At 51.0% G+C, this 27,269-nt stretch overlaps 1 protein-coding gene across 3 annotated transcripts in view; it reads right to left on the reverse strand.

Annotated features, from left to right (window-relative positions):
• Nucleotides 1-21,960: 21,960 nt before the first annotated feature.
• Nucleotides 21,961-27,269, reverse strand: part of LNX2 (ligand of numb-protein X 2) — an 80,091-nt gene continuing 74,782 nt past the window's right edge. For all 3 annotated transcript variants that reach the window (XM_049647370.1, XM_049647368.1, XM_049647369.1), the window contains 2 exons: nucleotides 26,736-26,894; nucleotides 21,961-24,919 (listed from right to left, as the gene is read on the reverse strand). In XM_049647370.1, the coding sequence (XP_049503327.1) occupies nucleotides 24,784-24,919; nucleotides 26,736-26,894 (295 nt within the window). In that variant the 3' untranslated portion in view covers nucleotides 21,961-24,783. The remainder of the gene's footprint in view (nucleotides 24,920-26,735; nucleotides 26,895-27,269) is intronic.

Consider the following 27,269-nt stretch of genomic DNA (forward strand, 5'->3'; position numbering starts at 1 on the left):
GTTATTTCTGGGTGAATTTTTGTATTTTTCCAAAGAGGAGAGACGGGGTTCTTGTCTCCCAGGTTCGGGTGGACAGATGCCACTGAAGAGGCCGGGTGGACTTGGCGTGGGTCACATGTTTTCTCATGAAGCAACCGCTAAGGTCGGTGGAGGTGAAGCAAGATGTGAGCTCCTTAAATCAAACACACACCTTGTCTTGTTCCTGATTTTAAGGGACATGTGTCTTTTCTGCCACCGTTAAAAAGCAAGAGTGACAAAAGAAAAAAAAAAAACAGATCAACTGAACTTCATCACGGTGAAAATCTTGTGCTTTACTATAAAAAAAAAAATAAGAAGGCAACCCATAGAATAGAGGACAGATAGTTGCAAATCATACATCTGATAAGGCACTTTTTTCCAGAATATATAAAGAACGTTCACAACTCCACAATGAAAAGACACACAACCCGATTTAAAAATGGGCAAAGGATTTGAATACACGTTTGTCTGAGAAAGGTATACAAATGGCCAATAAACACATAAAAAGGTGTTCAGCACCTGGGTATAGCTCACTCTGTTGAGTCGGTTGACTCTTTTTTTCCCCTAATTTTTAAAAATGTTTATTTATTTTTGAGAAAGAAAGAGAGACACGGAGTGTGAGTGGGGGAGGGGCAGAGAGAGGGAGACACAAAATCGGAAGCAGGTTCCAGGCTCTGAGCTGTCAGCACAGAGCCCGAGGCGGGGTTAGAACTTACCAACGGTGAGATCATGACCTGAGTCAAAGTGGGACACTCAACCAGACTGAGCCACCTAGGTACCCTGAGTCGGTTGACTCTTGATTTTGGCTCAGGTGATGATCTCACGGTTGGTGGGTTCAAACCCTGCACTGGGCTCCGTGTCGATATCTCGGAGCCTGCTTGGGATTCTCTCTCCTGCTCTCTCTGCCCCTCCCCTGCTTGTGCTTTCTTTCTCTCTCTCTCAAAATAAATAAATAAATTATATATATATATATAAGTTTATATATATATTATATATTATAAGTTTATGTATATATAGTTTATATATAAGCTATATATATAACCTTATATATATAAAACCTTATATATATATATATGTATATATATATATATATATAAACATTATATATAGAGAGAGAGAGAAAAACAGTTTGACAGTTTGTCTAGAAGTTAAACACGGAATTGCCATATGACCCAGCAATTATACTCCTGAGTATGCATCCAGAAGAATTGAACGCACATGTTTATACAAAAATTTGTACATGAAGGTTCATAGCATTCTTCATAACAGCTAAAGTGGAAACCATCTAATGGCCATCAACTGACGACCAGATAAACAAAGTATAGGATGTCCCTACAGTGGAATATTATTCAGCTATAAAAAGGAATAATGTACTGATACATGCTAAATGTAGATGAACCTTGAAAATGTAATGTTAAGTGCAAGGATCCAGTCATAAGAGACTGCATGTTGCAGGATTCCAGTTATACGAAGTGTCCAGGATAGGCAAATCCTTAGAGATAGAAAGTAAATTAGTTGTCTGGGGAAGGAGAATTAGGGATTGATTGTTCATAGGTACAGGGGCTCTCTTCGGGGTGATGAAAACGTTCTGGATTTAGTGGTGATGGTTGCACAACTTTGTGAACGCACTAAATGGGACACTTTAAAAGGACAACTTCTACGATTTGTGAGTTTCCTCAATGTAAAGAATTAAAAAAAAACCCAGTGGGACTTCTATGCAATAGCAATAAACTTAGAAAATGTAATATAAACATATATTATTTACGATAACAGCAAAAGCATCAAATGTGTAGGTATAAATCTAACATCAAATTTCTTTCTTTTTAGAGAAAAAATTAAAAGCCATTGAAACATTTATTTATTACAAAAAAGGAAGACTTGGAGCATATTTTACAAGACCAAAATCAATGTAGAGAACAAGAAGTTCACGGATAGAAGATACTGACATTGTAAATGTAATATTGCGAAGACGTCAGTTCTCTCTGAGTAATTTCAGTGCAATTCCAATCCAAATCCCAACAGGCTTATTTAAGGAATAAGGATTATTCAAGGAATTTAGCAAGCTGAATCTAAAATTTTATGTAAGGGTAAAGAACCAAGAATAGACAAGGAATTCTTAAAGAAGAAAAAAGCGGAGGGACTTTCATATTACATATAAAGTCTCGTTATGCAGCTATTATTATAGGAGGGAAAATGAAATTGGGTCTCTGTCTGACATGATGCACAAAGATGGGTTCTGACAGAAGAAAGACTAATGTGAAAAGCAAAACCTAAATATAGAAGAAAATCATCATGATGTAGACACAAGGAAGAACTTCTTAAGCAAGTTCCCCAAAGTACTAATTATAAATGAAACAAGCAACTACATTACAATTAAAGATTCTATTCATCAAAAGACGAGATAAAGGGAATTAAGATAACTTACATGAAATGCACAGTGGTATCCTGGATTGGCTCCTGAAACAGCAAAAAGATATTGCTGGAAAAACTGGTGAAATCTGAAGAAAGTCTAGAGGTTAGTTAATAGTAACAGATACCAATGTTGGTTTCTTGGTTATGACAAAGGCACCTTGGGGGTGTAAGATGTCAACACTGGGGAGAACTGAGCGATGAGTAGGTGGTAATTCTCTGTACTATCTTTGCAACTCGTTTGTAAATCTATATTATTCCAAATTAAATGTTTATTTTGAGAGAGAGAGAGAGCCCATGCATGTGTGTGTGTGTGTGTGTGTGTGCGCACACACAAGTGGGAGAGGGGCAGAGAGAGAGGGAGAGAGAGAATCCCAACCAGGCTCCACATTCAGCGCAGAGCCTGACACGGGGCTCGATCCCATGAAGCATGAGCATGGCCTGAGCTGAAATCAAGAGTGGGACACTTAACTGAATGAGCCTCCCTGGTGCCCCCAAAATAGAGAGTTTATTCATAAGCTGGGAATTGGTTTTTTAGAATATATGTAATCAATTAAGAATTATTTTTAAAGAACAATAAAAAGTCGATAAGAAATAGTCATACCAGGGCACTTGGGTGGTTCAGTTGGTCGAGCGTCCGGCTTCGGCTCAGGTCATGATCTATCAGTTTGTGAGTTTGAGCCCCGCGTCAGGCTCTGTGCCGACAGCTCGGAGCCTGGAGCCTGCTTCGGAGCCTGGTGTCTCCTTCTCTCTCTGCCCTTCCCCCACTTGTGTTCTGTCTGTCTCTATCAAAAATAAATAAATGTAAAAAAAATTAAAAAAAAGAAGAGTATTCACAGTAGCACAGTTCAGGGTAGACAAAAACTCGTAACAACTGCAATGTCCATCGTGGGAGAATGGGTAAGTATATCATGATGAGATTACCCAGTGGAATATTATACAGCAGTGAAAATGGATGACTGTTAGCAACATGCAAAAGTAAGGATGAGTCTTAAAAGAAATGTGAATCAAAAGAAGTCTCAGAAAAGCCAACGTAGAGTATAATACTTTATAGAGTTCAAATTAAGCAAAACGAAGCCTCATGTTATAAAACTACAGATAAAAAAGCAAGGAGTTGATAAAGAGAAAATTTCGAAAAGTGGTTATCCCAGGGTTGAGGATGAGGCACGGGGGTGCATTCATGGAGGGACCTTCTTGTTCTTGTGACCTTGGTGACCTTCTTGGTGACCTTGGTGACCTTCTCGTTCTCAGGCCAGGTGGTGGGTTCATGGTGTTCATTGTATTATTATGCCTCAATCTTATAGGTATTATTTTGTTTCTATTACATATTCTAGAATCTTTAAAAACTGAAAGATAGGTTAAAAAACAAGTCACAGGCAGAGTAAGCATGTTTCCAAAATTTATGAGAGCATTTAAAAAAATTTTTTTAATGTTTATTTAGTTTTGAGAGACAGGGGGTGGGGTAGGGGCAGAGAGAGAGGGAGACGCAGAATCCGAAGCAGGTCCCAGACCCCGAGCTGTCGGCACAGAGCCCGATGTGGGACTCGAGCCCGCGAACCGTGAGATCGTGACCCGAGCCCAAGTCGGACGCTCAACCGACTGAGCCACCCAGGCGTCCTGAGAGCATTTTCTTTTTTTAAAGCTCTAGTCTTGCTGGAGGAAAATGGAATCTTTGAAGGTTTTCAAGAGACAGTGGGAGCATCCACATGCCTTCTCAGCTGGAATTTATGCCAAAACTGGAGCAAAGGCTGCTGGCCTCCGCTTGTCCAGAGGGCGTGGGGGGGTGAATTACACGTGCGATGCGGCTCAGGTCCCCAGCAGACCTCCACTAAGCGTCCACAGGGCGGGGGGACCCCGCCCCGCCCACGAGGAGCTTACAGCAAGTAGGGGGGCGTTGCTGCGCTGAGAAGGGATCCCAGAGGGCCCCAAATGATCTGCTGGGAACACAAGCAGAGCCTGTCATGCCCTGCGCTTACTTGCTCCAAGGGCTGCCCCTGAGCCCGGGGGTGAAGCTCCACCTGGTTTCGCGCAGGAGCCTCCCTCCTCTGGTCCCAGCCCTTCGCAGCCGCAGGTGGCCGCACGGTTCTCCCGGCCACTCTCTTACCGAGGTCCTTGCCTTCTGGAACATACCTGAGCTTTTCCGCACTCTCTCTGGACTGTCTCCAGCCATTTGCTCTCACCCACCGAGGCCCACGGACCCACGCAGTCTCCTCAAAGAAGCGTCCTGCGGACCCTGGGCTCCAGTAACCCCTGGCTGCAGGCGTCTGTGGAGCCCCGTACCCCCTCAGCTCCGGGGTGACGGCGTCAGTCTCGTTCACCCCGGGAACGGCAGCCGCGCCCCTCGAGGTTTGCCGGATTGGCCGCGTGTATCGCAAGCGTCCCGTGCAGATCACAGAGGAGGAAGCGACCATTTGGGCGCGGAGGGAGGAGACAGAAGGCGTTCGGGATCCAGGGTCACGTCCGTGACTTGCATCAGCTCCCAGTTCCTGGGCTTTGGCTGCACCGCCGGGTGTCCCCAGTGGGCGGGCTGAGTCTCCCTCAGGTGCTGGGGAGCCACGGGCTCAGTTCTCCAGCTCCCTGTCTGTGCCGCTGGGAGGTGGGAGCCGTCGTGGGCTCCGTGCTTCCCTGGTTCCGGCACAAGGTCACCCCACCCAAGGCGGTCTTCCGGTCTGGAAGAGACTCTGCGTCAGCCTGGGAGGGCTACCGGCCACCCTGTGCCCAAATTGCAGGGCGCCGTCAACCCCACCCCGGGGCTGGAGTTTCTCCTCTTAGCCCAGTCAGGCCTGGCCTGTTCACAGTGGCAAGTCCCCGGCTGCAAAACCCATCTGGTGCAGAGATCTCCTTGCTCAGGAAGAAAAGGGACACAGGTGCGTGGGAAGTCCGCAAACTCCGTAGCTCAGCACCTGCAAATATGAGAGAAAGACCAGTCGTGGCAATGCCTTTGGGCGTGGTCTTTTTGAAATTCATCAAGGGGCACATTCATGGTCTGTGCATTTTTACTGTACGTACGTTATGTTTACATTTTTTGAAGTTTATTTTGTGTGTGAGAGAGAGGGCGTGAGCAGGGGAGGGGCAGAGAGAGAGGGAGAGAGAGAATCCCAAGCAGGCTCCTCGTTATCACCACGGAGACCGACCTGGAGCTTGAACCCAGGAACCGTGAGATCACCACCTGAGCTGAAACCAAGAGTCAGACGCTTGACTGACCCAGGTGCCCCGGTCATGTTTACATTTTTGGAATGTTAGGAAAACGTCATGGGCAATTGCTAATCCCCTTTCTAACTTAAAACACGTTTAAGAAGTTGGATCCGGGCACGGTCTGGCTGAAGGTCCTAGACTTCACTGTTGCTGAGGGCTGATGGGCTCCTGTGGTTGAGCCACAGGCTGGCACCTTCCTTGCTCACGGCCAGGAGACATTCTCCCTCCGGGGAGGGGCCCACTCCCCAGTCAGTGGCAAAAGCAAAGAAGCTTGACCTTTTTCTGTCAACCCCAGGCCAAGGAACGAAGTGTGAAGAGGGTCCCAAAGCCCTTCCGTGCGTGTCTTTGTCCAGCATCGAGTCTTTCAAGCTCTGGAAAACGTTCGTTGTTGGGTAAAACGAGTAAGGAGGTTCCTGCATGTGGACCGCCTGTCCATCCACGCGCATTCTCTCAGAGGCCCCTCCGGTCCTTGGGACTGTTTTGTAGCGCCCAACTGAGCTGAATCACCGTGCTTACGCTGCTTTAAAATCGGAGGACGAGCGAGTGCCAGAGCCGCGTGGTTTCCTGGAGAACATTCTGCCTGAGAAACTATCATGGACATTAGTCTGAATCTCAAGCAGCGTTGAGTTGGAGCCGGGTCCTACCAGCCCCCAACAGCCACCGCTGCATTCAGTGACACCACGTTGATGGCCTGAAAGTGGCCGCAATGGGAGTGTTCAGACCAGGGGGCAGCGGGAGACGCTCCCCATCAGGACTTCCCCTCGGCTCCCCCACCGGACGCAGTTTAGCGGCACAGCACTGGCAAGTCGAGTTCGATGTGTGAGTCAGAAATCGGTGAGCCTTGGTGGGTTGCCACTGGCTTGCTTTTAAAGCAAGCTGTGGCTCCGGAAGCTGTCGCACGGACGCGTCCTCACGGGGCGCTCGGAAGGCGGTGTTCTCTGGGTGTCTGTTTCAGCGAAGTAACAGGAGACACGCTGGCCCAGAACTGGAGGACAGTTTGCAGGCTGTCACGAGAGACTCTTTGCTCAGTCACGCTGGCACAGTCTGCCGGCCACCCAGAGCCCCAGGTGAGGGAGGGGAGCATTGCTATGGGGAGACAGCCAGGCAGACTCCCCAAGACGACCCGGCATCCCCAGAGTGCTTGTGGGTGTCACTTGCCGACCTCCGTCAGGGGCAAACAGCAGGTGACCTTCTACCGGGAGGAAATCCCATCATGCCTTTGGCCACAAAGCTTTCCACAATCCTGGTTTGGCTCGTGGGATTCCAACACCGGACCTTGAAGCAGGTGCCGTTACCGGGCAAGGAAACAGGCTGAGTGTGGAAAATGGCTGCCACAGTGTAGAAAATGGCTGCCACAGGTCACATCTGGCTCCAGATTCCCCTTTTCCAGCTCCACACCATGCCCAGCCCGTCTGGGGCTCTGCTCATGTTTCCCCCTGAGCAGCAGCAATGCTTACAACGTGGGACCAACCGCAGTGCAGGGAAAGGAGGGCAGGTAACCGGCCCTGTGGCAAGGAGACAGCGATGGTCGTGACCGAAATGGTGGCTGTTCCTCTGAACCCCCAACAAGGCTCCCCGCCCTGCAGGAGCCGAAATCAGGCTGGAGGAGAAGCCTCTTCACTAAGGAGGGAAGCACGCTTGATTTCCTTTCCTTTTTTAAAAATCATTTACTGCGATCTATCGTTTTCCCCTATGCCTTGCCATCATCCCATTTCTTATCTGTCAGCCTGCGTGGTGGGCACACTGAGAAGGTGGGGACAGCACTGGACTGGGGTTGGGCGATGGTCCTGGCTCTGCCCAAGTCTGGAAAGTCTTCACCTGCCACTTCCGGGACTCGGACACGTCCGTGATCCACAACTCCCCACCCTCTCCTATCCTCTGCCCACTGTCCCTCACTGGGGAGCAGACCGTGTGGCTCAACGCCCTGTCGCTATTAGCCAAGTTCCATTAATAAAGGCAACTCCGGCCCAGAAAGTGCAGAGGGACCCCACCGTAGGGACTGTCAGCACAGCAATGTGCTCTGTAGAATACGGCTATTCTCTATAGCCCTATTCTATACCATTCCAGGGACGGTCCCTACAACCGTCCCCGGAATTGTGCTTTGAGCCGACTGTCAGAAGTACCCTACAACAGCTGCCTCGGTTCTCTGCATGCTTTTCTCAGTCAGACCTACCCTCCTTCTAGAAAGAAAGGGGGCAGGAGGAAAAGCCTTTACCCTTGTTGATATGACCTCCAACACCAATGGCGCTCCAACACTCTTTCCTCAAACATCCGCCACCAGAGACGTCGCTGCAAGCCCCGGTGCTACCCCAAGGGGACTTGATGGAGAGACTTGGTCCCTGAAAACACCTCTCGGTCCCAGTGGCACCAGCCAGCATCTCAGAGTTGGAAGGGTCCTCAGATGTCACCTCATCCAGCTTCTCTCCCAGCGCAGGACCCCTCCCTATATCCCCCTGGTCTGCAGAGGAAACTTTCCCGAGATCGGGTTATATGCTGAAACGCGTGGAATTGTAAGGAACTCGCCCTCCCTCACCCTGAGTCCGTCCCACCTCCCTGTGATTCCCAGTGGCAGCACCAGTTCGGCCCCCCGGAGACGCAGAACACGTCTGCTCGCTTCCAGACAGGCAGTCTTGCAAATTTAGGAAGACAGCAGGTGTGTGCCCTGGGTTATTCGCGGGTGAACATCTCCAGTTTCCTCAATCATACGTCAGATGACACGGTTTTCAGAGCGGCCTTCTGGACACGGTCCAGATCCCACAAGGACTGGACGCCATGTGCCTAGGACAAAGGACCACGGGGGCCACTCCCTCCCTTTCTGTAGACGCGGCTCCAACGGGCTTACTACAGCTGGAAACTGCACAAGAAGCAAGTGGCCTGTTAATTCATACGGGATTTGTGGCTGCCTAGAATTTCCAACCTCGCCCCCATCTTGACGCAGTTCATTACTTGAAGTGAAATGAAGCATTTTACCTCTTAAAAGCTTATCCGTTCCCCATCAGCGCATCGGGATCTTTTTCTTGTCCTGATATCTGGTCATCTAACCTATAAGCCACCCCCCCCCCTCCAGATTTGTGCCGTTTTGAGGTAAAAAGTCACCTAGGCTTCCCCCAAAGATAGAACCCTGACTTGCGACATGACAGTCTCTTCTCCCTTGACGCTGAAGCGGTGAAAATTGGTTAATATCATTTTCCAACCGCGTCTTAACAGCTCTGAGCGTAACAGCATGAATTCCACATCTCAGAAATCTTTTTTTTTTTTTCTTTTAAATCACTTGCCATGGAGACTGTGCTGGCAGACCATTTCACCCTTAGTTCGGAGGGGCGGGGGAGTTCTTACTAAGGTGTTTGTACTGGGCCGAACGCCCACGGCGTGTGCAATGTCCGTAACTGCCTCTGACTTTTCCAGAATCTTCTACTAGGTTCTAGGTGTAATGTTTCTATGTGGCTCATCCTCTTCCTAGTGTTTCGTGGGTGAGTGACACAAGGAGTGATGGGAATGTGAACGCACGCAGCGTGCAACGTCACAAGGAGACACAACTGTGCCTTCCACAGTTGAATTTGAGTGAGGAGAGGCGGAGAGGGGTCTTCGCCTCTTGTGCGTCTTTCTTAGCAATTGTTTATGTTCGTTTCGTTCTTATCCCTCTTAGTTTTCTTGTAACCGCCAGCGCCCTGACTCGTCTAATTGTGAACTTTCTCCCTAGGCCTACATCTTATGAAGATGAGACCTGTGCCCCCCACCCCTTCCCTCCACCGAAGCAGGTCGGTTTGGATTTGGTGGGAAGGAGTCAAAATCGAACGTCCGGAGCCGAAGCGTCCCTAAAGTCCCTTCTCAGCGACAGGACCAGGCATGGAGGTAGGAACAGAGATGGACGGAGGGAGGGTGCAGACGCCGGCGTCCTGAGCCTATGTGTCCACTGCAGGTGTCTCGAATGGGGAGGGACTGCCTGGCCGGAGGAGGTACACCAGGCAAATTACTTAATTCTACATCTACAAAATGGGAACGAGAATACTCACTTTGCAGGGTTTGGTTTGCTCTGGGTCGGTCGGCCAGACTCCACTTCTCTCTCTCCTTTTCCAGCTCAGTGTCTGTGGAGGACGCTCAAGTTGGCTGAACATGTTTCTTGGTTGTCAAACAAGGGGACCCGTCTTGGTGCAAGGTCTCTGGCGGGGCTAACTACCACGTGCTAGATTATTTACCTGAGTCCGGCTTTCAGGGGAGTAACACACAGACTGAGGTGCGGTTAATCATTCGCTAAATAGCTTAGTTTTCATTTCAGAGAAACACCCACTGCTCAGAGTGCATATGAGAAAGGTTTGCATCGTATGAATTATTTTCCCATTTGAAACCCAGAATCTCGCTCAAATGGCTTTCCAACCCATATTGTACTGAAGTATCCTGTTTGTTCCATTAACTATTCACAGAGTCAACCGGGGAACCGTTGTTATTAATTTCAATGGAAAGCTAAAATGCAGTTCATTTTCTATAATTGCAGGCCCACGGTCTAAAGAGCCAGCAAAAGCTTTTAATCTGAGGCATTTTTAGAGGAGTATGATCAGAATTACATTGAACATCTTTTGAAGGTACATAATTATCAAAACCTCAATAACACTGACATTCAAAGAGCCCTATACCGTAGAGGCTCAACTCACATACGGTGCACGGGCAAGCTGGGTCCCTGTTGGTTACTCATGATGGAGAAACGCCCGTGGGAAGGTCGACGATGTCTTCGCACGTTGCTTTTCTGGTGTATTCAAGCTATGTGAGCTCCTCATACCACACGGGAGGGGACATACCCACCCACCCCCCTTCTATCCGTAAGACGAAGTTCCCAGCTTCAGAGAGCCCTCGCTGGGCAGGGGGCTGCAAACACGGGGGAGGAAGGGAGGGTGGGCACTCCCTCCAGCCACCAGAGGGCGTGAGAAGGCGACACAGTTAATCCTGGGATGCTGATGCTCGGCGGCTTCAGAACCCTAAACCGGTGCCTCCACTTGCTGCTGTCCCCCAGACTACTCAGGAGTCACACGTTTGGTCAAGGCTGTTGGTCACAATTCCATCCTGTTGGTCATCCTGTTGGTCACAATTCCATGAGGATGGGGCCCCACACCTTCTCTTGCCCCTATCGAGAAGGCAGTACCGGAAAGAAGGGGAGGGACCCCGAGCAGCCACCGTGAGCCACCTCTGCCCCCAGGCAACTCAAACACCATCACCACCACGACGATGGGTGGCCCAGAGGCTGTGGGAGACCAGGTGCAGGAGAGACGTCCGCTTCCATTCGAAACTGAAAACCACTGTACAAACGCACCCGCCAGCCCTCGCTGCTGAGCGAGGGGAATACAGGGCTGAAAGAGGCGCATCAGCCCTGTTTCGGGTCAGCACAGACACTTTAAAAAATTTTTTTTTAATGTTTATTTATTTTTGAGACAGAGAGGGAGCACGAGCAGGGGAGGGGCAGAGAGAGAGGGAGACACAGAATGGGAAGCAGGCTCCGGGCTCCCAGCTGTCAGCACAGAGCCCGATGCGGGGCTCGAACTCGTGAACCGTGAGACTATGACCTGAGCCCAAGTGGGACTGAGCCACCCAGGCGCCCCAGCCTTAGTCTGTGAATCAGACTAAGGAACCTGGGCTTTATTCAGAGGGCCATGGGGAGCCAGAGTGGTTCTAGAGCAGGAGGGTGACATGGTCAGATGCCCGATCGAGGAGGCTCGCCCCGGGCCTTTGTTGTCACCACAGCTGGATGGGGCAGAGGGCACAGCTTAACCACCGCGATGCTGGGAGTTCGTGAAACAAACATGCACGCCCCACGGGTGCCCCTTGCTCGTTGCCCCGTCCCTAGGGGGCCACCCTCGGCAGTCTCTTTCGATGGCGGGGAGGAAAAAATTAGAATTCTATTCGTTTTTTCCTAAAACAAACAAAAACTTTGCAAGTAGTTAAAACACTGATGGGTGCTGGCACCCTCATCCACTCCTTATGGCAAGCTCACAGGTCGTGTGGTTGGCCAGAAAAGCCAGTAAAAAGAGAGGGTGGTCCTCCAAGAAGGGTGTCGGGGGGAACCCTCACAGCTCCACTCATTTTCAGTTGTGCTGTGACTCATCGCAGTTTGTGTGGGTCTGGTTAAGTGGACGTAGGATTCTATTATTTGAGGTTAGCTGTACTGAACCTTGAAGAAACGGACGGGTGGCTTTAAAGAGATCACTGCGAAGAAACGGCAGATTGACAACATCAGTACCGAAACCAGACGTGGACACACAGTGACAGCGGAGACCCCTGCTTCTCCGGGGCGAACCCTCATCATCCAGCCGGCAGGGAAGGCAGCCGGGCCCTCAGGCCACCTGGCGGTCCCGGGCCACCAGCATTTATTTTCGAAAAGCCAACAAATCCGTCATTTCAAGAGAAAGATGCCTTAACGATCAGTGGGAACAGAATTCTTTTTCTTTTAATGTTTACTTACTTATTTTGAGAGAGAAAGGGCGTGCGTGTGCACCTGTATGCGGGCGAGCGGGAGAGGGGCAGAGAGAGAGCGAGAGCGAGCGAGCGAGCGAGCGAGAGAATCCCAAGCAGGCTCCTGGCTGTCAGTGCAGGGTTCCATCTTGCGAACTGTGAGATCGTGACCTGAGCAGAAATCAAGAGTCGGATGCCTACCCGACTGAGCCACCCAGGCACCCCAAATTCTTTTTTTTTTTTCCCCTAGAAGAAACATATGCTACTGACACAGCCTTTTGAAAATGGGATGTTTGGAAATGTCTTCCTGTTAGGGCGTTTTTGTTGGCGAAAGAAAGGTTAGATTTACAGTTGTAAACTTCAAAAACTCTCACACTCTACTCTTTGAGTGGAAGCAGAATTTTCTAATGACTCTTGATCTCGGGGTGGTGAGTCTGAGTCCCATCTGGGGCACGAGGTTACTTTAAAAAATTAAAGTAAAAAATAAATAAATGCTTCAGTGGGAGAAAACATTTTTTATACTTTTAATAAACTAAAGCCATTTACGTGTTTCTTTCTTGTTTTTCTTCTATTTTCCCATTCTGTCTTACAACAAGTGTCTGTATTAGTTGAGTCATATCTATATTAATAGACGGATGTCCGTATATTGATGGGGTGAATCATCCTAACTCTTTCCTGAGTGGGGGGTGCACCCTCTTAAAAGTCTGGAGAAACCTGCTCTGATGAGCAAGCACGGTTTGTGTCCCTTGTGGTCTCCCTCCCGCAGGCCTGCCTGACCCCGGGGCACAGCAGCCCCAGAGAAGTGTTATGCAGGATACCCCCTCTCCCCAACCTCCGCCCCCCTGCTCTCCTTTGCGTGGCAGGGAGAATCTTGGGTGCCTGTCTGGGATCAGCGAGGAGTGCTCTCAGGTAGGGAGGAACTTGGCCATTTTTGCATGGAGAAGGTTGTCCTGGACACAGATAGCCGGGAAGACGCGTGAAGGCGAATGGGACACGCAGGGCCACGAGGGATGAGCCGTTGGCACAGCCCCTCCATTCGGCACATCACAGGAAGACGAAGGGGGGAGGAGGGGGTCGGGGGTCAGTGGGAGCAAGTGTGGGAAGGGCAGGGAGGCCACGGCTGCAAAAGGGGACCTGGATGGCACGCCTCTCTCAGCAGGTGCATCACCTGCAAAGGCTGGGGCGCCGATCTGTGCCTTCCCTGGGGCAGCCACCTTGGAGGACTGAGCAACAGCAGAGCCTTGGCCCAGCCTCAGTTTCTCCAAGGACTTTCGCCCAGGTGAGGCTTCCACAAGCGAGAACATATGGTACAAGAAAGAAAGAAAGAAAGAAAGAAAGAAAGAACATAAAAAGAGAAGCAAAGCCCAGATGGGGCGCTAACGTGGGCCTTCCCTGGGGGCGGGGCCTGAGGAGCCTGAGAGCTGGAGGGAGCCCTGGGGGTGGTGTAAGAGGAGCACCTCGGGCGGGGGAAGTGAGTGCCCCACCCCCCAGGGCTGGGGTGGGGGGATCCGATATGAGAGAGAAGAGAGAAGGATGGAAATCAAGGAACCAGGGGCTCCGCGTGTCCCCGGGGTGGGGGTGGGGGGGGAGCGGAAGTACACAGTCAGACCCTTGAAATTCAGCCACAAACGAAAACCCAGCCAAAGCGCAACAGAAAAGAGCTGTGGGAAAGAGATCCAAGAGACAAAGAGGGTGTGGTTCAAAGCCGTGTGGTTTTCGGGCTGGGGAAGCAAACAAGAAACAGAAGGAGCAAAGAAAGCCAGGACGAGAGCGGAGGAAATGAGAATGGGCACAAGACAGAGACAGAGAGGAAGGGCTGGGGGGTGGGGGGCAGCGGGTGGGAAACCCTGGCTGGGGATTCTTTCTCATTAGCTGGGGGCTTTGCTTAGACTGAGCTGTGTCAGTCTCTCCCTCGTGCATCCACAGACCTCCCCGCCCATGCGAGGCCTTGTGGGGGTGCCAGCGGCCAAGACCGGCACTGACCCTGACCGCAGTGGGGTCTACGCAGGTGGGCTAAGCAGGGGGTCTGCCCATTCCTGGCGGGATCACCCTGAACCTTGCCGGAGAAAGCCATGCTTCTTAGAGCCCCGCAGGCCCGGCGCCCGGGGAACCCAGACCTGCAGGAGGGCGGCCGGGCTGGTGGCACCTTTGGAGAACGGGCATTTTTGTCAACGATACGTGATGTTTCTAAGAAGTCCTTTCTTCTGAACGATAGGAAATCCCGTCCATTAGATTACATGAAAATAATCACGCGCCGAATACGGTTCTTATCGTCAAGTAACTGGGACAGATCGTACATTCTTCCCAGGGGGGCAGGAACCGGCCGGGGAGAAGCTGATTGATTCCACTCAGGGCCCGACCCCCCGGGTCTCCGGTTCAGTCTTCCCCTTGTCGCCCGGCCACGTCAGATGTCAGGTGGTGACAAGGGCAACGTGACCAACGGGGAGGCAGGTGTCAGACAGGAAGACAAAGGCAAAGGCAGGGTCAGAAGAGACATTTCTGCTCCCTGGTGGGTGCTTGCACCCCAAATCCCAGGGGTCACCCCCTGCTCTGGGATCCGGCGTGGCCCCTCTGTGCCTCAGTTGTGGAACCGGCTGCGGTATTCACCTTGAAAGCCTGGGAGGAGTGAGCGGACACACATGTGAATAATGCTTGGCATAGGCTCGACTTTCCATAAATGTTAGTTGTAATTTCACTCAACCGCAGAAACCAAAGAAACCGTTTCGGGTTGAGACGCTGTAGTTACCGGAGTTCTCTGAATCCCTTACTGAATTTCAATGTCAAGTTCTCAGCCTACGGTCTCTGAGTCCTCAAGTGCACTTGAGAAATGCTGCCGAGATATGTAATTCCGGATCCAAGAGCGGGAACTGAGACGGCCCCTCTGATGCAGTTCCCTGTTTAGAAATTAAAATGGAAGCTTGAAAGTAAATAGCTCGGATGAGAGGATGGCTGGAATAAGCCGGTATGCTATTATGAACCAAGAATGTCCGTCTTTTTCAAAGTCAAGGGTAAGGGTAAACCAGCACACAGATTGTAAACAGTCTGCAACCTTGCAGAGTGCCTACTCGGTAGAAATGTTAACTCCTGGTCCCTCCAAAGGCCCAACAGGGGACAGTGACGTTATTCCCTTTCATCGGAGTCGGACACCGTAAACCTCCCAAGGGACAGGGCTGGCCTACTCGTTTCCGTTGTTCGTTGAGTGAAGATGGCCTGTTGCAAAGCACCCCTCCTGGGAAAGGCAGCTTACGGAGGAGGAAGGCAGTCCTTTCCCCAGCTTCCCACACAAGCCGTGTGACCAGGGCACCGATGGAGCGTGCTGAGGGTAGGGTCCGGGCGGAGGCGGCGGGTGGGGACGCTGGGCTGCGGGCTCTGGTTTCTGGTGCGTAGTTTGCCGTTTGCCAGTTACGTGCAAGCGGGGAAGTCCCTTCTTAACCTCAGTTTTTCTTCATCTGTCAAACGGGAGCCGTCTACGTATACCTGATACGTCTCCTAAGGTTGTCATGAGGCTCGAATGACAAATTGCTAGTCAACGCCACACGTGGGAAAGTAAAGTGCTGCTGTCGGAACGTAGTTAGACGATCTGTTAGACAACAACACCGGTGCTGTTGACGGTGGCCATCTGTCCCCTGCACAGAGAAAAGGTAGCAAATTTGCCTGAAAGGGCACCACAGTAGATAAGCGGCAATAAACAAACCACATTCTCGTGCCTCCTGTAAGAGGCTCGTACCGACGTCAGGCCACGGAGGCCTGGCTCGTGATGGCCTTTTTTTTCCCACTTCCTCGCTGTTTTGTTGGTTTCTCGCGATTGTTACCCCCTGCGGAACCCGTTCTCTTGTCTTTTTTTCTTTTTCCCTTTCTTTTTTTGAGACAGGGTGCCAGCAGGGGAGGGGCAGAGAGAGAGAGAGAGAGAGATTGGGAGAGAGGGAATCTGAAGTGGCCTCCGGGCTGGCAGCTCAGAGCCCGACGTGGGGCTAGAACCCACAGAACCGTGAGATGGTGACCTGGGCCGAAGCTGGCCGCTTCACCGACGGAGCCACCCGGGCGCCCCGGAATCCATGGTCTTCAGAGTCACCCACGGTGTGATCCAGGGGTCCTCCCCAGCCCTCCTCTGTGGCTTCTGACACTGAGCTGGAACCGGCAAGCGTCGCACCACACCTCGGGCCGCCAGGCGCGTGGGAGGCTGAACGGCCAGACCCCCAAGGAGCTCGCGGCCACCGAGGGGCACGGCCGGGGCAGGCTGCGGTTGGGGGTGGACGGCAGTGTCAGAAAAGCAAGTGCAGCAGAGGGGCAGACGGGGCCGGGAGTGGCAGGGGAGCCAAGGACTTGGAAGAGCGGGGCGGGGGAGCCCGGCCGCCGCTGGCACCGGGGCTGGGCCGGGAAGGACTAGCAGGGCTTAGCCTGGCCGGGACCAGGCATTCCTGGAGGGGTGGCACAGCATGAGCGGCAGCCCGGCCTCGGGAAAGCTGGGGACCGTGCCTGGGGAAACTGAGTCACTTACGCGATTAAGGCGCGCGACCCAACCTGCCGACGGGTGCACCGTGTTGGGGAAAACACGCGCGATGTTGAGAGCAGACAGAAGCTTGGGTGCAGAGGAAGCTCTGAAAGCAGGGAGCTCCCTCACTCTCGATAACCCCGGGCGGGTGTAGCCGGCATCTCTGTGTCCACACGGCACTACAGCCCGTGGAGCACGATGGGTCAGCCGCTTTACGTGCACAGTCTCTACAGCGTGCAGCCCCCTAGCGAGGTAAGCATCTTCTCGTTTGCTAGATGAGAAAACTGAGGATCTGAGGTGCAATGCAGTCTTCGGGGCTCTGACGCCAATAAGTGGCAAACACAGACCCGGCCTGTTGGGTTCTATCCACTGTGACCCAGCAGGCCTCCCTCTAAATTAGTAGCATGTGTGCCCCGGGGTGCTGGGGGCTCAGTCGATTAAGCATCCCCGACTTCAGCTCAGGTCACGATCTCGCGGCCCGTGAGTTCGAGCCCCGCGTCGGGCTCCGGGCTGACAGCTCGGAGCCCGGAGCCTGCTTCGGATCCTGTGTCTCCCTCTCTCTCTGCCCCTCCCCTGCTCGTGCTCTGTCTCTCTGTCTCACAAATAAACGTTAAAAAAAATGAAAAAATAAATTCGTATCACGTGCGCCCCAGCAGGTATCAGTGCTTTTGTCGCAGAGCCTCGGGAAGAGAGGGGCGGAGGTCCGGCCAGCACGCCCAGGGCCCATCACGCCGGCACAGCCGTCCTAGGTGAGTGATCACCACCAAATGTGACCCGATGGTCTCTAAACAACCGACACGGAGCACAGAGCTGTGTGTCTCCTGTCACACCTCCCCGGAGAGGTCCTCCCTGACCACCTCCCTCCTACGGCTCGTTTCTGTCTTCCTTTCACCTGGGTTTTTTCTCTTCACAGCATTTATCGCCGTCTAACAGTATATCGTTTCTTCATTTTATTGTTCATTCTTCCCCTCCTTAGAATGTAAGCTGAGGGAGAGCCAACAAGTTTGTCTTGGTAACTGATGGATCCCGAGCATGGAAAACAGTGCCTGGCCTGTAGCACATGCTAAATAAACATTCCCTGAGCAAGAGGGAAAAAAAGTATCAGTATTTCACGCATCGTGCCGGCCTGATATTCATTTAGATATTAGAGATAACAAACGAAGAGATCTTCCCCCTCTGCCAGGCTTCTGCAGTCCAGCTGGGAGGAAAGGCAGGGACAAAATGTCACCCAAAGCAATGGTTGACAATTACACTGTCAATTAATTGACAATTACACTGTCAATTAATTGTCAATTACATTGACAATTACAAATGGAGTAGTGAGGTCCCAGTGGTGGAAGCATTCAAGCAGGGGCTGGAGAGGAGACAGAAGCGATCCCCATATCAGAAAAACCTGGATAAGGGCTTTCCGACTCTAAGGTTCCATGATTTGGGGTCGTTGGGGGAAAAGGCTCTAGGGTGTGGGTACTTGCGTGATACAGGGACATGGTATCCTTTGGGATGACTTACAGGTGAGAGGAGAAGAGAACTCATTTTCCTTAAACATTCACTAACTCCTCAGGGTGAGCTTTGCTGCTGTGGGCGCCCACCTCTGTGCCCGGCCCTCACCCTACATCAGCGCGGGCTGGGACCCCCGGGGGCAGGAGGATAGCCCGCACTGTCAAGGGCCAGGCAAGACCCGGAGGGTTGCACGGAAGGGAGGGTGCAAATCTGCAAAACCGCTCTGGGGTGCCCTTCCCTGGGAGGTCTGGCAGTGGGAGGGTCGCCGTCCCGGGTTGTGACTCAACCCATCCCATGATCGGAGACGTTCTGGCAGCGTTGTGGGTGAGACAAGATTTTCTCTCTTTCCTTTTTTTTTTTTTTTTTTATGTTTATTTATTTTGAGAGAGAGAGAGAGAGACAGAGACAGAGAGAGTGCGAGCAGGGGAGGGGCAGAGAGAGAGAGAGAGGAAGAGAGAGAATCCCAAGCAGCCTCCTGACCGTCAGCACAGATCCCAGCGGAGGTCACGATCTCCCAGCTCGTGAACTGACTCATGACCCGAGCCGAAATCATGAACCGACCGAGCCCCCCAGGGCGCCCCCGGACGTCCTTTATTTTTGACAGCTGCCTCCACTCTCAGAACCCCGACACCGACCGGACAGCTGTCGCGTCTCTACATGGCAGCCTCAGCGATAGACATTTCTCACCTGACCTCTTGAACCGGTGATCGCTTTTTGGGCGATTCAAGGAGGGGTTGCTACTGGATTCACCGTTAAAACTGCAGACTTTTGAGGAACAAGGTGAGGCCCCGTAGAAGTTTGCAAAACAGCCCCGCCTCAAAGCATCATGTGCAGGGGAGTCACCGGAGCGCAGATGGAAATCCTGCAGCACCCCGCACGCCGCCACCCTTCCCCTGGCTGGAGGCCTGCCCTCTGCCGCGGGCGGGGAGGTGCTAGAAAGGGCTCGTCTTTTACTCCCGTGATCTTACATTTTACCATTTCTACCCTTGGGCGTTTCGCAGCCGGTGGGCGCTGGGTTCACATGTCCAACTTTACTTCTAAAGAGCTTTTGCGTGGCCAGAGAAATCAACTGCTCGCCTAGTTGAACGGAGATTTGCGCTGTGCCGTGGCAAGAGCTTTCCAGCAAGGCCCCCCCGGGGCGTTGAAACCTTTCCTTCCGCAGGCCGAGAAGAGAGACTTAAGAGAACAGGCGCTCACTTCGTGACTCGTTCGCCTGGGCCTGGGTAGGAGTTCCCTCTGCTGTGCGACCTACCTGCGCGGTCTTATCGCCAAAGACGGGTAAACAGAGGGAGGCCCGAAGGACGAAAAGGTGCAACCCGGTGTTGCAAAGAAGTGATCCGGAGCCCGTCTGTGCGTCATGCACACGGTAGGTGCTGGGTGAATTCTCGTGTCGATGGCTGCACGGGAGAGAGCCCCGTCGGGCCCTGGGACGTGCACGGGCGTTCTGCAGGTGCTTAAGGCAACTCGGAAAGAGTACACCCCAACATGCAGCGGGGCTACCCCACTTGCCCTTTTTAAATGTTGATGCAAGACGCTTAGTCTTTATAGAAAGTGCCACGTTCACTGCAGCTCGGAGCTTTCACATTCCCAACTGGTTCCCTCGGAATCGATGGGTCCTGAAACGCAGGGGGGCTTCGGGTGTGATGCACGAGCCAAGTACCGTTAGGAGCTGAAAGTCAGGTTTGTTGACTTCAGATTTAAATCAGCCGCTTATCGCAGGCTTCAACCATTTGAGGAGTCCTAAAGCAACGGCCCGCTTTCCTGTACAAGGGACCGGAAACCCGGTTCGGAAGCAAGAGCGAACAGAATTTGCAGACCGCGTTGTCTTTCCGCGAGGAAGTGCGCCGGCTCGTTTGGAGCGCGCGGCCCCCCGCTGTTTGAAAGTCTGCTCATATGCACAGTATCCTGAGGGAACAACCCTTCTCGATCTTCGACATTCCCTTCTTCCCACCCAGGTGGCCTCCCTAAGCAGCACCAGAGACCCCTCATTTCCCCGACCAGCTCAAAAATAATTGGAGGATGGAATTCCCCACACCTTAAATGTGGGCCGTGCATAGTGACTTCTGTCCAACGACTGCGGTATAGACAGAAGGGCAAACAACTTTCCTGGAGAAGAACCTGACGAACACTGCTCTTAGGCCAGGTGGGCAAGGTCAACACCAACAGCCACAAGTCACGCTGACAGTATGCAGCGTCGCTAGGCCATGAGAGAATGGCCCTTGACCTTGGCCATCTTCCTCCCGCAGACGCACAGCCCCCGTCTAATCACGAGAAAGCCACGCAGGCATGTTCCAATGGGGGGCGTCTTACAGTGTCCCTGGCGGGTGCGTGACACCGTCCAGATCCTCAGGAGCAAGGAAAGTCTGAGAAAACGGCACAGCCGGGGGGAGCCCCAGGAGGCATAACTAGATGTCGTGTGGCGTCCTGGAAGGGATCCTGGGACAGAGAAAGGACACAAGGCCTACATGCTCCGTCTAGAGAACCCTGGGCTCTCCTGAAGGTATAGAATCTCTGATTTCTAGTGTCTAATTTTAAAGGTTGCTACAGGCAGGGGTAATCAAGCACCTACCTGGCAAGTTTTTCTTCTTCCTCGCACATATCCGTGGCCACGAAAGTATAATTTAACAAAACCTTTCAGAAGAGCAAAAAGTGACTGCCCCTGGAGGTTGGTAAGGATTTCCCACAAGGAGGTGATGCCATGAGAGCCAGGTCAGCCTGCGGAGGCACGGGCGTGGTGGTGATGGTGTATAAAGGAGGCAAGGAGTCGGGGAAGCGAGGTGAGCGGCGGGCAGGGGGCGGGGCGGGAAGGGGCTTTCCTGCCCCGCCAAGCTGCTGTGACCTTTCCCTGCAGATCCCTAACCAGGGCAGTGACCAAAATTAGGGTTTAGAACAACAGCTACCGGTAAGAGTTCAGACCGGAGAGAGCGGGGGGTAGGGAAGCGCACGAGAAAACGGATGTCCCGTGTTGCAGAAGCGACGTTAGGGGCCCTCAGTCCCCAGACAGCGCGGGCTGCAGACCCAGGGTGTGGGCGCACTCAGAACCGCAAGGTGGCTCTTGCAACTGTGAGGGTGGTTAGGTCAGAGCCACAACAGAAGCAAATACGGAGGCCTGCTGAGATGCACCCTCACGAGGAGGGCAATTCTCTTGAAAGCGGGGAGGAGGAGCCAGAGAAAGCTAGAGATGGCAGCATCCAAGCGACGCCTCCCGACATGGGACACTGCGGCCACGCACACAAGGGATCGCATCACAGGGCTGCAATAGGGAGCCCTCGGAAGCAGGACCTGGGGGCGTGGGGAGCCCGCCGGAGCCACAGAGGGTAAATGGGACCACAGAGCCATCCAGAAAACCTGATTAGGGGTCAGACCGCACGGCCCTTGATCTGAACTTAATTTACCGGGAAATCGGGAGCAGTTTTCTTTGATTACAATTTTTTCTTCTTTAATGCAGGTAATGAGCAAAGCCCTTGGAAGGCCGGGAAGCAGGTCAGGCCCACCTGGTCCGGGAAGTGCTGTGATAGAGGCGACAGGCACAGCCACGTAGTAATCTCCAATTTTCTGATAACCACGTTAAAGCAAAGTAAAAAGGGGCGCCTGGGTGGATCAGTCGGGTGAGCGTCCAACTCTGGATCTCAGCTCAGATCATGATCTCAGGGTTCCTGGGATCGAGCCCCGTGTGGGACTCTGTGCTGACGGTGTGGAGTCGGCTCGGGATTCTCTCCCCCCACTCTCTGCCCCTCCCCTGCTTGTGTTTGCACATGCTCATGCTCTCTCTCCAAATAAATTTCAAAAAAGCAAAAATAAACTGGTGAAATCAATTTTAGGGTAAGGGGAGGGGGACTTGGAGGAAGGCAGTCGAAAGGTACAAACTTCCAGTTACGAGATAAAGAAGTCCTAAGGGGTGCTTGGGTGGCTCAGTGGGTTTAGCGGTGACATGTGTCACTTAGGCTCAGGTCATGATCTCGAGGCTCGCGAGCTCGAGCCCCACGCCGGGCTCTGTGCTGACAGCTCAGAGTCTGCTTCAGATTCCGTGTCTCCCTCTCTCTGTCTCTCTCTCAAAAATAAACAAACATTTAAAAAAAGTCCCAGGGATGTTATGTGCACCACGACAACTACAGCTAACGCTGTGTGATATACAAGAAAACGGTCAAGAAAGTAGATCCTGAGAGTTCTCATCCCGAGGGGAAATTTCTGTCTTTTCTTTTTACGGTGTCGGTGAGAGAAGACGGAGGTTAGCTGAACCTCTTGCGGTGACCCCCTCACAGTGTATGTAAACCCAAACCATCATGCCGTATGCCTTCAACGTACACAGAGATGTATGTTCTTTCTCAATAAGACCGGAAAAAATGCATAGAAAAAGATGGGCAGGCAACCCACCAACAATAAAAGTTAAAAAAAATACTGTATTTTCTATCAGCCTGTGTATCCAAGGTATTATCATTTTGATACGTGGCCCAGTCGCTGTTCAGGGATTCAGTAGCCGCACGTATTGGGCAACACAGATCTGGAGATACCGTGTGGGCAAAATGTCCAACGATCAGCAGGGATCAATCAACGTGTTGTGCCTACAGGAGTAAGAATCAGAAGGTGGACTCGTAACTCTGAGGTTCGGAGCTCGGGGCGCGGTGACGGCAACAGGGGTGCCGTGAACACATACAAGGACGCCATACGGAGTCACTATCTGCTGCTCCAGAAAAGAGACGATGTCACTGTCATGGAAAGGATGACTTTTATTTCCATCCTGGATGATTATCACACCATTATTTAAACACGTTTGAGAAATCCTGAAATAATTTAAACCGAAGGCACAGAACAAATCAAAATATTTGAACTATTTACGCTTAAAATGAGAAAATTCAAATATCTCAACAGTAACAATAAATTACGAACAAGTTTCCATCACCAAATGTCATTCTGACCAAAAGCCATCGTGTTTTGTAATCAAACCAAATTGGCTTCAGCCGAGGCCGAGATTTCCGTGATAAAAATAACGTTGAAAAAAAGTGCCTTCTTCCAAAATACTCATCATACCCCCAGGTTCAAGGTAAGTATTTTATGTATAACAAAGTAGCCATTAGGATATTTGTTGATGGATGGTCGCTCCCCAAGCAATGATGCATTCTTACAAAATGTTTAAAAAAATAGCCAAGTAGGATATAAAATTCTATCTGGGGAGCAGGAAAAACAAACCCAACAAACAGACCTGTTCCATGTCGATTAGAATATCAAAGCACGTCAATACCAAATTGCTTCAAAAGCCAATCATCACATAACAGTAATATACTGTATGGAGCATTCCACTGTATCTTGGTTATATGTTGACCATACACAGTGTAGCTAAGGGGTTGAACAAATCGGTAGCAATTATTGTTGCCTTTTCTTATTTATCCAAAAGAGATCGGCTTAAAAAAATCACTAAAAAGCTACCAGGAATAACCAGGGACATGCTACAGCCACAATAAAGCCCTAGCAATGCAACTGCTAGCTTGAAGATCAAGTGGTCATGCTCATAATATACTGTAGTATTTTCGAAATACATTCTCTGATAAACAATACCATTTATTACGGAGGTCACTTGTAAATGAGCTCAGATTCTGAACTAGGTTCCTAAGTGAAACTTTTTTCAAGTATGCATAATATTAGCAAGGTAAAGATATTTCTTATCTTACTCGCTTCTCTATGGGTTCTTCCAAAGGACAACCACGTGGAGTGAAGGACGAACAAAACGGGCTGGTCGTAGTTTTCAGAAACATTTAGGAAAAACAAGAGATAGCCTAGTGATCAAGGACGGACTGAAAGATAATAAGCATCTAAAACCTACTATTTTCGATAAAAATCCAGGACTTTTCAGGCTTTTTCTTGAAATGGTTAAGTTCACGAGAAATAATGGGGGGAAAAAAATAAGGGTTTCTAAAACACTCAAGGCTCGTCTCAGAATGAAATAAAGCTAGGGTACCTTCTACACTGAGTTGTGATATATGTGAATGCGTATTGAATAGCAATACGGTTTTATCTTTATCTACTTTAACTGCATCAATCACAGAAAGCATGTCCAGTCAAGACTGCTGACAAGGACAATACAAACGCTAGAAAATGAGTTTTAGCAAAACACGCTCCAAAATTTTCCTGCGTAACAAACCGTTCCTTTGGAGATGAATCTCGAATGCCTTTGCACTTCTTTAAGTAAGTGCTGCTTTTACCGTCTCCAGCACGGAACTGTAATTAACCTCCCAACCTCCTGTGTCCCTGGAAAACGTGATCTTTTATTATCTAGCATTCTAACTATTGGTACATTATTTTGGAGAAAGCTCTTTAGTAGCGTCAGACTTCTGTCTTCATCATCTATGAGTACTAGGAGATTAAAGTAGAAGTAACATACGTCAGAAAAATCACTTTATAAACGGTAGGAAGTTTTGAAATGTTGGCACCGAAGGGAAAAAAATGGGGGAGGGGTACCATCCCCAGGGATCCGTTCGTGGCACCGTGGCGACAGCGCAGCAAATGCTACTGCCACTGGCTTCCCTGATCCCAGTCTTGGGGCTCGTGGACCCAAGGAACTACCACCAGTCCTCCGATGCAGCTGGCCGGGTCACAGTTTGGGAAGACTTCATCGGTCATGTTAGGTCACATTCTGACGACGGAGGGTCTGAGTTCTAAGCACAGGAACTTGTTACAAGGGCTAGTGAGCAAAGCCCAGACAAGGAAGGGGCCTGACTCGAAACCGATTTCGGAACCTACACCAGGCTGCCAGGCCAGCAGATAACTGTCAGAGTGACTTTGTTCCTCTGCTCCTTCAACATGGGAACTAGCGCAGAATGGCTCATGCCCACAGTCGACAGGCCGTTGACCGCCACGATCATATCTCCACATCTGGGCAAAGAGAAACAGAAGCGGACCGTTAACTATTTTCATGGGATCAGAAAACGTTAGTCTGAGATTTCTTAAGCGTGAAATTCACAGCTTCGCGTAGCCATTCGCTGTCAACGGTGAGCGCATGTGATCTACCTTGCAAAACACCCGGGGCCGTTTTTCAGCCTAGATTGGCCTGCCCCTGCCAATCAAGGACACTTGTACGCCCACCGCTCCCGTAGCCGCTGGGTGGCTTTGAGGGCGAGCAGAGTAATTTTCGCCTAAGCTTAAGCAAAATGTAATTCGGAGAGTAAACGTGCTGCCCCGTTAAGAAATACTAACTAATGCACCCGAGGGGATGGCTTATTATTTTAACTGTCCTCTTTCCTCATTCTTAGAGTGCATACGTCCCAGGGTTCAATCGCGTCGAGAGTAAGACGGACACCTCCTTTTCTTTCAGCTGCCGCCAGCTGCCGATGCTTACTGTCCTCTGACAGGGTCATCACAAATGGACGACAAATCCGAAGGCCTCTGTATCCTTTATGATTTTCCCTCTTTAGTCTGTAGCACCAACAGGCCAGCTTATTGTTAGCTACCTCAGTAGCAGGTGGAAAGTAAACTTCTGAGACCCAGACTGGTGGAGTCACCTAGCGAAGAGGATGGTCAATTCACGTTGCCCCTCCTCCTTCTGCCTAAAATACGGATGTTCCCCCCATCTCTGTCAGCACAAGCCTGATCAAGAGCATCCTGATCCTGACAACTTTTCGCCAGATCACGTGAATGGCACTTTCTCACTGTGAGCCATGTGTGCACACCCTGTCTAGTATGTCACCACTTACTTTTTAAGAGCCCACCCTCCCCTCAAAAACTAAGCACGACGAGCTTCGTTACCCGTCTCCTCTCAGTCCGTAGGATCTCTTGACGTAACCCCTCCTTCTTCTCCCAGCACCTGAGCTTTGAAAAAGGAAAGAGGCTGCGCGAGGCCGGCTGAGGACTTCCAGAGGGTTCCCAGCCAAGGCCCTGGAGACACGGTCCTGGGCGCGAACCGCAGTCAACCGCTTCCAGCTGCTTGACTGTGGGCAAGTTTCTTTCTCCTTCCAGTGCTTAAGTTATCTCGTGTATCAAACGGAAATAGCAACAACAACACTGACCTCCCGGGGCTGTTCAGAAGGTTCCATAATACCATCGCAAGCACTCAGCACTGTGCCTGGCACACGGTAAGCTATCATACATTCATTCGTCAAATATTTACCGAGACCCTACTGTATACACGAGGCACTGTTGTCGCAGCCAGGAATATAACGATAGAGGCAACCGAGTCCCTCCCACCCCCCCTCACGGAGCTTGCATAAATATAATGTTAGGTGGACATAAGTGCTGTGGAGAAAAACAGAGTCATCTAATGACAGGACTGGACCTAAGGGGCAATGTGTGGAATGACTGTTCATTGCTAGCTGTCCTACCACAGTGTGTCTCATCAGATGACTCAGGTTTGGCTCCTGTCATTAGATTCGCATCACAGAGCTATCGGAGGCAAGACGGTAAAGCGATGCTTCAGTCTAGATCTGGTCTGGCCAACGGTTGCCGTAAAGGGCCAGTTAGTAAACAAATATCTTAGTCTTTGCGAACCACACGGTCTCTGTCCCAGTGACTCATCGCCACCGCCGTGGCTCAGGGGCAACCACGGAGGACGCGCGAACCCGCGAACGCAGCCACGTCCCGCTAAAGCTTTATTTACGACAACAGCCCACGGGCTGGGTTGGGAGTTGACCCCTGGTCACGATGGCGCCCATCTCAGTAAAGCTGAATCACATGATCAGACATAATGAAGACTCACTTTAATCTTCCATCATAATAAGCAGGGGTTCCCAAGACAATGGTTTTAATGAAGAAAGGCTGGTTGGTGTGGTTCTCTTCATAGCCACCAACGATACTAAAGCCCCAGCTTCCCAAGTAGCTTCTTCGTAAAACTATGTCATGGCAGCTGTGAAGGGCGCTGTAATAAACAGAAAGATCAGGAAAAAATTAACGTGGAGGCTTTTATGCCCTGCTCACCTCTGCTGTAACTAACTCCACAGCATGTTATGCTGTCACTGCCTGGGAAGTAAGACGGGCTGCTTTATTTCCTTCCGGATACGTTATGCCGACAACCCGTTTTCTAGAGAGTCCTAGGTGGACTGGAGTTTCTCCCACTTTTCTCGGTCTTCTTTTCCCAGGTGAAGATACCAGACCTGCCCACACACACAAGCACGCAGGCATGCACGCACAAACACACCTGGTTACAAGTGGCACCGTAGACATTTGTGTAAAATGGTTCTGTGCCTGTATTTGCTCACTGCACTGTCAACAACGTCCTCGGTGCTGACATCCA

This window comes from Panthera uncia, assembly GCF_023721935.1.
Source record: "Panthera uncia isolate 11264 chromosome A1 unlocalized genomic scaffold, Puncia_PCG_1.0 HiC_scaffold_16, whole genome shotgun sequence".
In the NCBI taxonomy this organism is placed as follows: Eukaryota; Metazoa; Chordata; class Mammalia; order Carnivora; family Felidae; genus Panthera; species Panthera uncia.